The sequence below is a fragment of the Chiloscyllium plagiosum genome, unplaced genomic scaffold, assembly GCF_037043375.1.
Source record: "Chiloscyllium plagiosum isolate Xiang-an unplaced genomic scaffold, Cpla_swu_hap1 HiC_scaffold_9, whole genome shotgun sequence".
In the NCBI taxonomy this organism is placed as follows: Eukaryota; Metazoa; Chordata; class Chondrichthyes; order Orectolobiformes; family Hemiscylliidae; genus Chiloscyllium; species Chiloscyllium plagiosum.
The window spans coordinates 81858169-81871026 of NW_028270147.1; the positions used below are offsets into that span (position 1 = coordinate 81858169).

Genomic DNA, 12858 nt, shown 5'->3' on the forward strand with positions numbered 1-12858 from the left:
TGATGTCATTTCCTGTTCATTTTTTGAGGGCTTGATAGATGGCATCTAGATCTGTGTGTTTGTTTATGGCGTTGTGGTTGGAGCGCCAGGCCTCTAGGAATTCTCTGGCATGTCTTTGCTTAGCCTGTCCCAGGATAGATGTGATGTCCCAGTCGTAATGGTGGTTTTTCTCATCCATGTGTCGGGCTACCAGAAGAAAGATATAAATAGAAAGCAGGAGACAACAGTTTCGCTTCACTTGGAGGTTGCCACTGATGATGTTACCTAGCCAGGTAATGAAAGGTCTGGATATCAAACCTACAGCTCAGTGAGCAAATCTACACCCTAAACCTCAACCTGAGCTACAAACCTTCACAAACTTTGCAAATTCCAATAGTGGCCTAACCAATGTCCTGTACAGCTGCAACATGACCTCCCAACTCCTGTACTCAATACTCTGGCCGATAAAGGAAAGCATACTAAACACCTTCATCACTATCCTATCTACCTGCAACTCCACTTTCAAGGAGCTATGAACCTGCACTCCAAGGTCTCTTTGTTCAGCAACACTCCCCAGGACCTTACCATTAAGTGGTACCATTAAGTCCTGCTAAGATTTGTTTTCCCAAAATGCAACACCTCGCATTTATCCGAATTAAACTCCATCTGCCATTTCTCAGCCCATTGGCCCATCTGATCAAGATCCTGTTGTAATCGGAGGTAACCTTTTTTTACTGTCCACTGCGCCTCCTGTTTTGGTGTCATCTGCAAACTTACTAACTATACCTGTCCAAATCATTTATTTAAATGACAAAAAGTAGTGGACCCAGCACCAATTCTAGTGGCACTCCACTGGTCACAGGCCTCCAGTCTGAAAAACAACCGTCCACAATCATCCTCTGTCTACTACCTCTGAGCCAGTTCTGTATCCAAATGGCTAGTTCTCCCTGTATTCCATGTGATCTAACCTCGCTAACCAGTCTCCCATGGGGAACCTTGTCAAATATCTTACTGAAGTCCATATAGATCACATCTACCGCTCTGCCCTCATCAATCCTCTTTGTTATTTCTTCATATAACTCAATCAAGTTTAATTTCCCTGTTGGACTTGCTCCTTTTCTCAACTGTACCAGTCTCAGATCGATCTCTTTCTTCACTATTTCCCTGGGTCCCAATCCCCCCTTACTAGTTTTTAATCCTCATAAGCAGCTCTCGCAAATTCCTGCCAGTATATTAAGTCCCCTTCCGACTCGGGTGCAATCCGTCCTTCTTGTACAGGTCACTTCTACACCCTAAGAGATTCCAATGATCCAAAAACGTGAACCCTTCTCCCCTGCACAAGCTCCTCAGTGACAGACTCATCTGCTCCATTCTCCTATTGCTACCCTCACAAGCTCATACCACCGGGAGTAATCCAGATATTACTACCCTCTACGACCTGCTTTTTAAATTCCTGCCTAACTTTCTATATTCTCCCTTCAGAATTTCATCAATTTCCCTTCCTATGTCATTAGTTCCAATGTGTACAATGGCCTCCTGCTGCTCCCACTCCCCTTTGAGAACATTCTGCACTTTCTCAGGGATATCCTTGATCTGGGCACCAGGGAAGCAACACACCATTCTGATTTTTCACTGCTGGCCACAGGAATGTCTGTCTGTGCCTTTGATTACACAGAGTCCCCATTCATTATCGATCGCTTGGAACTCGACATACCCCTCAGTACATTAGAGCCATTTTCGTTACAAGAAACTTGGCTGTTTGTGCTACGTTCTGCTGAGAATCCATCACCAAAATTTTTCAAAACAGCATATTTGTTTGAGGTGGGAACAGCCACAGGAGACTCTTGTACTACCTGCCTCCCTCTCCTACTCTTCCAGGAAGTAACCCATCTACCTGACTGAATCTTCTATTAATCTCCCTTCGCACAACTGCCATCCATCACACACACTAGGTCCAGTAAAGTCCTTATTGCCTCTAACTGCTACTCCAACTGATCCATGTAACAGGATAGGATTCACAACCAAACACACTTACTGTAGACATAATCATCAGTAATATGGAAACTCTCCCTAAACTCCCACATCCGACAGGAAGGGCACACCACTCTACTAAAGGCCATCTTTGCTCCTTCACAGTCTACAGACCCAGAAAATAGTTCCAACGTATTATTCTAAAAAAAAGTGCTCCAGGCTAACTTAGTACTTATGGTTTATATTTTTTAAATTTAATGAAGAGACAGATCTCAATAAAACCTATAATCAATAAAGAACCCACTCTACTAACTACTGTAGACTTACAGCAAGATTACACTTAAAAACTATGCACTTATCCATTCCTGTGCTGTGAGCTCTCCCACACAGGTTCCTCCAAGGTCAGCTGTGAATTTCGTTGTTTGTTAATTTTTTCTAGACTCACTCCACAGACAGTAACTGTAGATTCACTGCTGTGTCAGACAGCAGTGTAGGTTTCTTTCTCTCTCTCCCCCTCACTCACCATGTGGTTGTTGCCTTTTTCTGTCTTCTTCCTTTTAAAAGTGTCATTGCTTTGATCTTTTCTCCCCCAAAGTTCCAAAACAATGCAACAGCATATAAAATAGTAATTGCTGCTCCTGGAATTTGAGGAAATCACCTCCAACACCTAAAATACCTCAAAGAAAAAAAGAGCGACTCTTATAGCCACAATTTCTTTGCATCCTCCATCTTGGATTACCCAGAATCCTACTGCCTTGTCATTTATTGAATATTCCATTGTCTTGTTCCTTCTTCCAAAGTGCACACTCACATTTTTCAGGGTTAAATTCCACCTGGCTCTGATCTGCCCATCTGATCAATCAATTTATATCCTCCTTAAACCTTCCTGCTCACTGTCAACTACTCAGTAAGTCTTTGTGTCACCTGCAAACTTATTTATCCCCTAACATTCTAATCTCCATCATTTGTGAATATCACAGACAATCAGGGTTCCAGCACTGCACATTGGATCCAGTCCCACAAATAGCTTTTACCACAACCTTGCCTCGTCACTAAGCCAATTTTTGATCTATCTTGCCAATTACCCTGGACCCCAGATCCCATGAGTTTTTACCTTCTTTATCAGTTTCACACGTGGGACCTTGTCAAAGGCCTTACTTAGACCCATACAAACTATACCAACTGCCCTTTCCTCATCCAAACACTTGGCCATCTCATGGAAAAATTCCACCAGATTTGTTATGCATGACCTCCCTCTAACAAAGCCATGCTGACTATTCTTAATCAAACTTTGCCTCTCTATATGGAGATAAATTTTCTCCTACACTGTTTTCTCCAATTGTTTCCCTACCACTGACGTTAGTTCCCTAGTCTATTGACCAGTGAGTCTATATCACCATTCATGTTAAGTGGAACCACATTAACTCTCCTCCAGTCCTCTGACACCTGCCCCGTAGCCAGAAACGATTCAAAAATTTGGGACAGGGCCCATCATTTCCAATACTTGACATATAAGTGACAAATCTTTAAATGTTTATTAACACACAAAAGAGAGCAGTAGATAAAACAAAATTGAAGGGACTCTGTGGTGCGATGGTAATGTCCCTGCCTTTGGGCCACCATGCCAAGGTTCAAGTCTAATCTGTTTCAGATCTCTGATCAGAATAATTAGCCACATTTATTGCCATTGACTCTGACATTGATCAGAGTAAGCCAAGAACTGGAATTAGTCATGTACAAAAGACAAATTAGTCTTCAAGCAAAAATATTTTCATAAATTAGAGGACATAATTTTCAGGAAATTCAAGTGGTATATGTTTTCCATGTCCTTTGCTCAAGTCTCAAATAGGCTTTGGTGCACATCTGTTGATCACAGGTGTGGGGCTGTTTTCAGCACTGCTTGGTGATAAAAGAGAACTGTAAAACATGTTGCTGTGGTTGGACTCGATTCAGTTGGCTCAAGGTGTGAGACAACCCTCGATTGTTTAGCTCTCAGATTCTGAAACATGCTGCATTTGAAAGTAGACTCGCAGGTAAATAGGATAGTGAAGAAGGCGTTTGGTATGCTTTCCTTTAATCGGTCAGAGTATTGAGTGCATGAGTTGGGAGGTCATGTTGCAGCTGTACAGGACATTGGTTAGGCCACTTTTGGAATATGGCATGCGATTCTGGTCTCCCTCCTATAGGAAGGATGTTGTGAAACTTGAAGGGGTTCAGAAAAGATTTACAATGAAGTTGCTAGGATTGGAGGATTGGAGGATTTGAGCTATAGGAAGAGGCTGAATAGGCTGGGGCTGCTTTCTCTGGAGCGTTGGAAACTGAGGGATGACCTTATAGAGGTTTATAGAATCATGAGGGCCATGGATGGGTAAATAGATAAAGTCTTTTCCTTGGTGTGGGGGAGTCCAAAACTAGAGGGCATAGGTTTAGGGTGAGAGGAGAAAGATTTAAAAGGGACATAACGGGCAATTCTTTCCATGCAAAGGGTGGTGTGTGTATGGAATGAGCTGACAGAGGAAATAATGAAGGTTGGTACAATTACAACATTTAAAAGGCATCTGGATGAATAGAAAGGGTTTAGAGGGATAAGGGCCAGGTGCTGGCAAATGGGACTAGGTTAATTTAGGATATCTGGTCAGCATGGACAAGTTGGACCGAAGGGTCTGTTTCCATGCCGTACATCTCTATGACTCTAAGTTACACTGGAGGCTTATGTTAATCTGTTCTATCACTTTACCACTAATGAGATGGCAGTGCTCTCAGTCTTGACTGAGTTTAAACTCTTTGGGCAACAGGTTTTTCACCACAAAAAACATGGAACCGACTGCTCCTGCACCAAATGTTGTAGGAGCTAGGTCTGCTCAGAAACTCAATACCAAACGTCAGTACGACTTATTGAATATCATAGTTATATGTCAGATGCTAGTAAAAGCAGTACCTGTCACCAGAATAAGTCAAAAGTATCTGGGTTATGTCAGTATAACTGTCCTGGTCTGTGGGCAGTAGAATCCACAGCTACATACATACATGCTCAAACTATATACACAGAACACACTGCAACATTAGCTTATATCTATAATTAAATCAACTTGCACAAGAGCATTATACAGCCATGTATGAGCCACAGAGGAGATAACAGGTCAGATGGTCAAACGCTTAGTAGGTTTTAAGTACAGTAGTATCATAAATGGAAGTGTAAAGAAAGAATTCAAGAGCCTAGGGCTAAAGACCTCCAACCTGCTACTCATTAAAGGCTAATGTGACTCCCCACTTTACCAAACAAATCAATTTTCGTGGTAATTATGTGTTTTCATTTTTTTTAAAACTTGCATCAAACTGTACTTGTGATTTTGCTAAAAAGCTTTTAAAAGTATAAAAATATCTTGTTCGACTACATTGTTAGTGTTTACATAACAATTTTGCAGCTCTTAAGGCATTACATTTTTTAATTAAAGCTTTAAAATGACTCATTTTAAAATAACTGAACCTGGGCCTAGACAACAGAATGATAAAACAATTAACATAGTGTTGTGCAAGAGGCCAGAAACAGATGAGTGTAATTATCTCAGGACACATACGATGAACTCAATCACCAAAGATAAAGAGGGTGGAGGTCATGGACAGTTTTGAAAATAAGGGTGGAAATTTTAAAATCAAGATGTTGAACTAATCTTTAGGTCAGAAAACTTTAGGAGTGTTGGTGAAACACCATTTGAAGAGAGTCAACATTTTGAAGGAACTGAAGCTTACAGAGGATACAAAGTGAGAGACCATTCTCCAATAATCAAGTCCAGAGTATCATGAGAATAAATGAGGATTTCAGCTGATGTTTTGAGGCAGACGAAAAGTTACAAAGCTGAAAATAGAGCAGTCTTACTGATAGACTGAATAAACATTCAGAAACTAACTTGACCACAACCATCAGGTAGACAAAGTTAATAAAGCTGAGAATTCAAAAAGTTCTTTGGAATTTTTAAACAAAGTTACAGCCGCAATCCGACCTACTGTAGCATGAAAGCCAGAAGAAAGGTATACCTGCTCCTTGGATGCTGCCTGACCTGCTGTGCTTTTCCAGCACCACTCTGATCTAAACTCTGGTTTCCAACATCTGCACTCCTCACTTTTGCCTTCAATGATATCTTGCGACAGGCACAAGATTTTAACCAAAAATCTTAAACTCATGCAAACTTGCCTGAGGTTATAATGTTGACTAATGCAAACGCAGCGACTTCAAACAAGCAGTGCATGTGCCCCATGGCAAAGAATTTATTGACATTAGGGTTTGGAAGTTAATTGCACCAAGAACTGTTATATTCACAAACTACTGCAACTATAGCATCAGTTTCAAAGTCGAGCAAAGTTCAGTCTGGCGTGCACTCTCTAAACTCTTCACAAAACAAAAACTGTTTCATTTCCAATTGTCAGGGTCAGTGGAACTTCACAGTGGACGTGCTGCAAATCTGCAGGCTCTCTTTACCTGTGGCGGGCTCGTACACCTTCTCAACCCTGCTGTCCCCGTCCCCTCCGGCCGGCTGCACCCGGCCTCCGTGCCGGTAATTCAGCGGCTCCTTGAGTTGGAAAGCCGCTGTGGAGGCGGCACGGAGCAGACAGGGGGAAATGAGACGAGTACCGAGGATCTCCATAGCGGGCCTTCAAACAGAACCCACACACCAGTGGTTAAACTACCCCAGCCGCAGACTGTTTATTCAGCAAATGTTTAGGACGAGAGTGCAAACTCCATCAAGGGAACCAAAAAAAATTTGCAAATATTCAATGAAGCTTGCACCAATATCTCTTACAAAAGCTGACTTCAGCCTTTTCCTTTCAAGCCGGCCCTCCCCTTTTCTGTGATTGGAGAGAGATTCAGGGTGTGCAGTTGTGTGCAATGCACTTGGGCATTATGTTTAAAAGTCACTGTGGATGATGGAAAAGGATTTTGTTTCACACGTTAAACCACTTGTGTTGCATGTACAAGCCTATCTGTGTTTAGCTTTGGTCCTAAATAATGTTACTTATTTGAATGTTTATGTTGTACCTTCTGTTGTCAGAGAAAGAGGATCACAAAGGGCAGGAGGCGATTTGCAAAGTGGGTAAGCACCCCAAAAAAAGAATACTGCAGATATCAAAAGTAATGGGGGGAAAAGGAGAAAACACAGTCGGAGACCAATGTGGTACTGTAGGCAGTTTTCAATCCTATTCGGGGATGTTATTATATACCTCTGGAGTATATTGGACTTCATGGAATCCCTACACAGTGGGGAAGCAGTCCATCGAATCCACACAGACTGTCCAAAAGAGCATCCCTTCCTGACCCACCCTTCAACCCTGCATTTCCCATGGCTAATCCACCTAGCCTGCCCATCCCTGAACACTATGGGCAATCTAGCATTGCCAATCCACCCAACCTGCACACCTTTGGACTGTGGGAGGAAACCAGTGCACCCAGAGGGACAAACATGCAAACTCCAGACAGTTACCTGAGGGAGTAATGGAAGCTAGGTCTCTGGTGCTGTGAGGCAACAGTGCTAACCACTGAGCCACCATACCAGACTTGAACCTAGGCTATTCTCTGTGATTGGAGAGAGATTCAGGGTGTGCAGTTGTGTGCAATGTACTTGGGCATTATGTTTAAAAGTCACTTTGCATGATGGAAAAGGATTTAAACACGGGAGATGAGAATTTTAATTTGAAGATATTTTGGAAAGAGGATGTATGGAAAATAAAAAGCATGAAAGCATGGGAAGGGTTAAAGCATGAAGACCACTGACAATTTGTGATCTGGGAAAGGCAAGATGGAATAAGAATTATGGAACATTCTTACACCAATTAGCAGAGTAAGGTTAAGGCTAAAAGGCCACTATGGCATGATGAGATAACACAAGTAATAATGCAAGTTTCTCTGTTAAGTGTTATTATGACAGAACTGGGACAACAAATATTTGGGACATGATATTAAAATATCTAATTAATAGTTAGTAGAGTCAGCTTGAGACAGGATACCATTGTAATAGATGGAATAGCTAAATATCTATCATGACAGGTTAGTCTGGAATGGAAAGATCACTGTAACTGAGTTAGCAATAAATATCTAACCGTGACATTAGAATAACATTAAATAGAATGTACAACTAAAGAGATAATGGGAACTAACATTACTGGTTTATTATGTAGCTATAGTGAGGTACTTTGATTAATATAGTTGGACATGCTGATAAGCTAACAGAAACTTGATAAAACAAATATAAAAATCCACGGACCTTGAGGTTCGTGGGCATTCGAGAATTTGCTTTCTCAGTGTCATAGCTTTTTGTTTGCAAATAAAAGACCTACTTCTTGAAGAACTCTCTGCATCTCCTGGTGGTTTTCTATATTTTCTCCACAACAGATACAAGCAAAGTCAAGGAGGTGGAACGGGTTTTCAGAAAAGAAATTGGACTTTAAGGCCCCATTCCGATAAGTCATTGGTGATGGAAAAGGCCTGATGGTCTGAATGGCCTACCCCAAGGCTATTTCTTATATTTCTATGGTCAGGGTAAGTATGACTTAATCCGGCCTTGGGGAAATGTGCAGAGTGTTCTGGATGAGCTGAGCTCACTGAGGTTGGAGGTCAGGAAGGTGCAAAGAAAAACACTTTAAAAGTCAATGATTGATATTGTGTGAGATTTGGGGAATTGTCTTGTAAGTACTGCATTTAAAATCTGCCTTGGATCCAAAGTGGATCAAATGACCAAATGAACGTGATGTACAGGTGGGCTGTCATTGTAGCCAGCTGTACATACTATGAGCAGGAGAATTGATGTTTTGGACGAAAGCCCTTCATCAGGAATGAAGGGCTTCTGCCTGAAACATCGATTCTCCTGCTGCTTGGATGCTGCCTTACCTGCTGTACTTTTCCAGCACCACACTCCCGACTGTGATCTCCAGCATCTGCAGTCCTCACTTTCTCCTTGTAATTACTATGTTAGGAATATAGACTAGCCTGAGAAGCCAAGTACTTTGCTTTTCCTGTGGTGGTAGAGCAGGCAGAGCCTGTCTAAGACCTCATCATTAGTGGTCCCTCGCAGACGATGACTCCCTTCCACTGTCAGGGTTAGTCCATAGGTGGCTGTACTGACCAAGAAGACTACCATAGGCTCTGTTATACTTGGGTCATGGGAAGGGGTGGGTGGGGTGTTGGTGTGGCAGCGTGCTCCTTATACTGTTTTTGCCTGGTTTCCACTTTTACCCTATGGCCAGTCTTGAGTTATCCGACACCTTCCTGGATACTCCTCCTTCACTTTGGACAGTGTTGGGCCAGTGATTCCCAGGTGTCTGTGGGAATGCCGTACTTCGCCAGTGAGGCCTTGAAGGTATCACTGAGCTCCCTCTGTCCACCTGGGGCTCGCCTGCCATTTCAGAGCTGGGAGTAGAGCACCTATTTAGGAAGTCTCAAGTCAGTCATAGAACCATAGAGAAATACAACACGGAAACAGACCCTTTGATCCAACTCGTCCATGCCAACCAGATATCCAACCCAATCTAGTCCCATTTGCCAGCATTTGGCCCATATCCCTCTACACACATCCTATTCATAAATTTGACAAGCTGCCTTTTAAATGCTGTTCCAGCCTCCAACACTTCGTCTGGCAGCTCATTCCATACACGCACTACCCTTTTTAATCTTTTCACGTACCACCCTCTGAGTGAAAACGTCTCTTTTATATCTTTCCCCTCTCATCCTAAACCTATGCCCTCTAGTTCTGGGCTACCCAACCCCAGGGAAAAGACCTTGTCCATTTATCCTATCCATGCCCCTCATCATTTTATAAACCTCTATATGATCACCCCTCAGCCTCTGACCCTCCAGGGAAAACAGCCCCAGCCTATTCAACCTCTCCCCATAGTTCAAATCTTCCAACTCTGACAACATCCTTATAAATATTTTCTGAACCCTTTCAAATTTCACAACATCATTCTAATAGGAATTGCACGCAATATTCCAAATGTGGCCTAATCAATGTCCTGTACACATCATGGGGACAACATGTCCAGCTCATCACAGCTAATCAAGGGTGGTCAGTGCCTTGAAGCTGGGGATGTTGGCCTGATCGAAGACACTGGTGTTGGTGTGTCTTTCCTCCTAGTGGATTCATAGGATCTTGTGCAGGCAGCATTGGCAGTACTGCTCCAGTGCTTTGAGGTGTCTGCTGTAGACATTCCACTTCTCAGAGTCATATAGGAGGGCAGGAACAACAACAGCTCTGTATGCCATGACCTTGGTGTCAGATCTGATGTCATTGTCCTCAAACATCCTTTTCCTCAGGCAGCCAACAGGACACATCCGAAGTATTGCAAGTCATCAACGTTCTGTAAGGCCTCCCCGGGGACCTTGATGATTGGGGATTTGCTCCACAATGCTAGACCCAGTTGATGAAGATGTTCCAGGTAAGACCCATGTTCTCTTATGCATTCGTAAAGGTGCTGGTGATGGTATACAGTATGTCCTCAGAGATTGCACATACATAAGCATCATCTGCGTACTGCAGCTCCATGACACTAGTTGGGATGAGTTTGTTTTTGGCTTGAAGGCGACGGAGGTTGAATGATTTCCCACTGGTTCTGTACATTAGCTCCACTCCAGCGGGGAGCTTGTCGGCTGTGAGATGCAGTGAGGTAGAGCAAGAACAGAGTTGGGGCGATGACACTGGTCCAAACAGGGAATAGGTCAGTTGTGGAGTTATTTGTCATTACCATGACTTCCATGTCATTGTAGAGCAGGCAAAGGATGATGACTAAGGCCAAGTATATGGACCTGCACCATGGGGCATGGCCCTTTACCATAATTTCTCAATTGAAATACATTATCACAATACTTGCTTCCTAGTTTAACAAGTATGATCCAGTTAGTTCCCTGATTTTCACAACTTTTTCTTCCACATTTTGTGTCTTACATCATCTGTAATGTCTGGCCCACTGGCAAATCATGATCTCCATCCTTTTCAAGGTTGATGAGTCTGTTGTAAGTTTTAGTATTTAGTCTGCACAAACTACTCCAAACCTTCTATTGAACTTTAAGCATTGCACAATAAATGTCTATAACAGAATAGAGTCAGAATTTTCTGAAGATATTTCAATAGGTGGCAATGGGACTTAATGTGCAAATATCCTGCATCATTTCTGGGCAAGCTACAACGAACAGTACAGCACAGGAACGAGACCATCAGCACCCCAAACTCATGCCAATACACGACACCTGTATAAACTAAAAAAACACTTATGGTCTGTATTTCTCTATCCCCTGCCTATTTATCTGTCTATCAAAATACCTCTTAAATGTATGATTTGGAGATGCCGGTGTTGGACTGGGGTGTACAAAGTTAAAAATCACACAACACCAGGTTATAGCCCAACAGGTTTAATTGGAAGCACACTAGCTTTCGGAGCGACGCTCCTTCATCAGGTGATTGTGGAGGGCTCGATCGTAACACAGAATTTATAGCAAACATTTGCAGTGTGATGTAACTGAAATTATACATTGAAAAATCTGTTAAGCCTTTCATCTGATAGAATACAGTGATAGTTTCACTTCTTTCATGTGTAAATCACAAAACCCTTTTTTTTAAAGTTGCATTCTCGGGTTAGCTGTTAACAATGATAGCTAGACAATATGTTGAAGGTGTTAGCCCCCTGTGTTCTCTGTCTATGATCTGATGTTTAGATTGATTCTAATCTAAAAAGTGAGATAACAGAGTTTTACATAAATTCATGCAGTTTTTGAGCTCAGAATTCTACATGAATGTATGCAGTTTTTGAGCAAAGTGTAGTGTAACTCTGCAAGTACAAATTCACCACACAAAATATATGTGTGCATGTGGGTCTTTGTGTGTGTGTGTGTGTGTGTGTGTGTGTGTGTGTGTAGTGAGTGCAGAGTGTCTTAAGTCTGTGAGGGGGTGCATGTGTGAGTGTGGGAGTGTGTGTGTCTATAAGGGTGTGTGTGGGTGTCTGCGCGTCTGTGTGTACCTGTGTCCGTGTGTATGTGAGAGTGTGTGTGTGTAGGAATATCTGTCTGTGTGTGTGTAGTGCAATGGTGATCACCTGTAATGTGACATGAACCCAAGGTCTCAGTTGAGGCCCTCCCTATGGGTACCGAACTTAGCTATCAGCCTCTGCTCGGCTACTTTCCTCTGCTGCCTGTCCCGAAGTCCACCTTGGAGGATGGTCACCCAAAGGTCCAAGGCTGAATGTCCTGGACCACTGAAGTGTTCCCCAACTGGGAGGGAACCCTCCTGTCTGTTGATTGTTGTGTGGTGCCCATTCATTCGTTGTTGTAGCCTTTGCTCGGTTTCCCCAATGTACCATGCCTCCGGGCATCCTTGCCTGCAACGTATAAGATAGACAACGTTGGCTGAGTCACATGAGTACCTGCCGTGTACAAGGTGGGAGGTGTCCCCATGCGTAATGGTGGTATCTATGTCCACAATCTGACACATCCACCGTGACAGGGTTGTATGGAATTACGGTTTCTTGCTGTGGCACATCGGAACTGGCGGTCAATGAGTTGAGCATCGTACCCCATTCTTGTGAGGGCATTCTTGAGTACTTCCAGGTGTCCGTCACGAAAGGCTTAACAGACAATCAATGTTTCAATGTATAATTTCAGTTACATCACACTGCAAATTTTTGCTATAAATTCTGTGTTACGATCGAGCCCTCCACAATCACCTGATGAAGGAGTGTCGCTCCGAAAGCTAGTGTGCTTCCAATTAAACCTGTTGGACTATAACCTGGTGTTGTGTGATTTTTAACTTCTTAAATGTATGTTCTTCACGCCGATACACGACACCTTTCTAAATTAAAAAGAACTTTTACTTACACATAGTGTGTATTCCTCTATCCCCTGCCTATTCATCTGTCTATCAAAATGTATGT

The 12858-nt window shown here is 42.7% G+C and overlaps 1 protein-coding gene across 1 annotated transcript in view; it reads right to left on the bottom strand.

Annotated features, from left to right (window-relative positions):
- LOC122554585 (4-trimethylaminobutyraldehyde dehydrogenase-like) overlaps positions 1-6777 on the bottom strand; it is a 55864-nt gene extending 49087 nt beyond the window's left edge. Inside the window, exon 1 of the mRNA XM_043699853.2 lies at positions 6428-6777. Coding sequence (XP_043555788.2) covers positions 6428-6593 — 166 coding nt within the window. The 5' untranslated portion in view covers positions 6594-6777. The remainder of the gene's footprint in view (positions 1-6427) is intronic.
- Positions 6778-12858: the final 6081 nt, after the last annotated feature.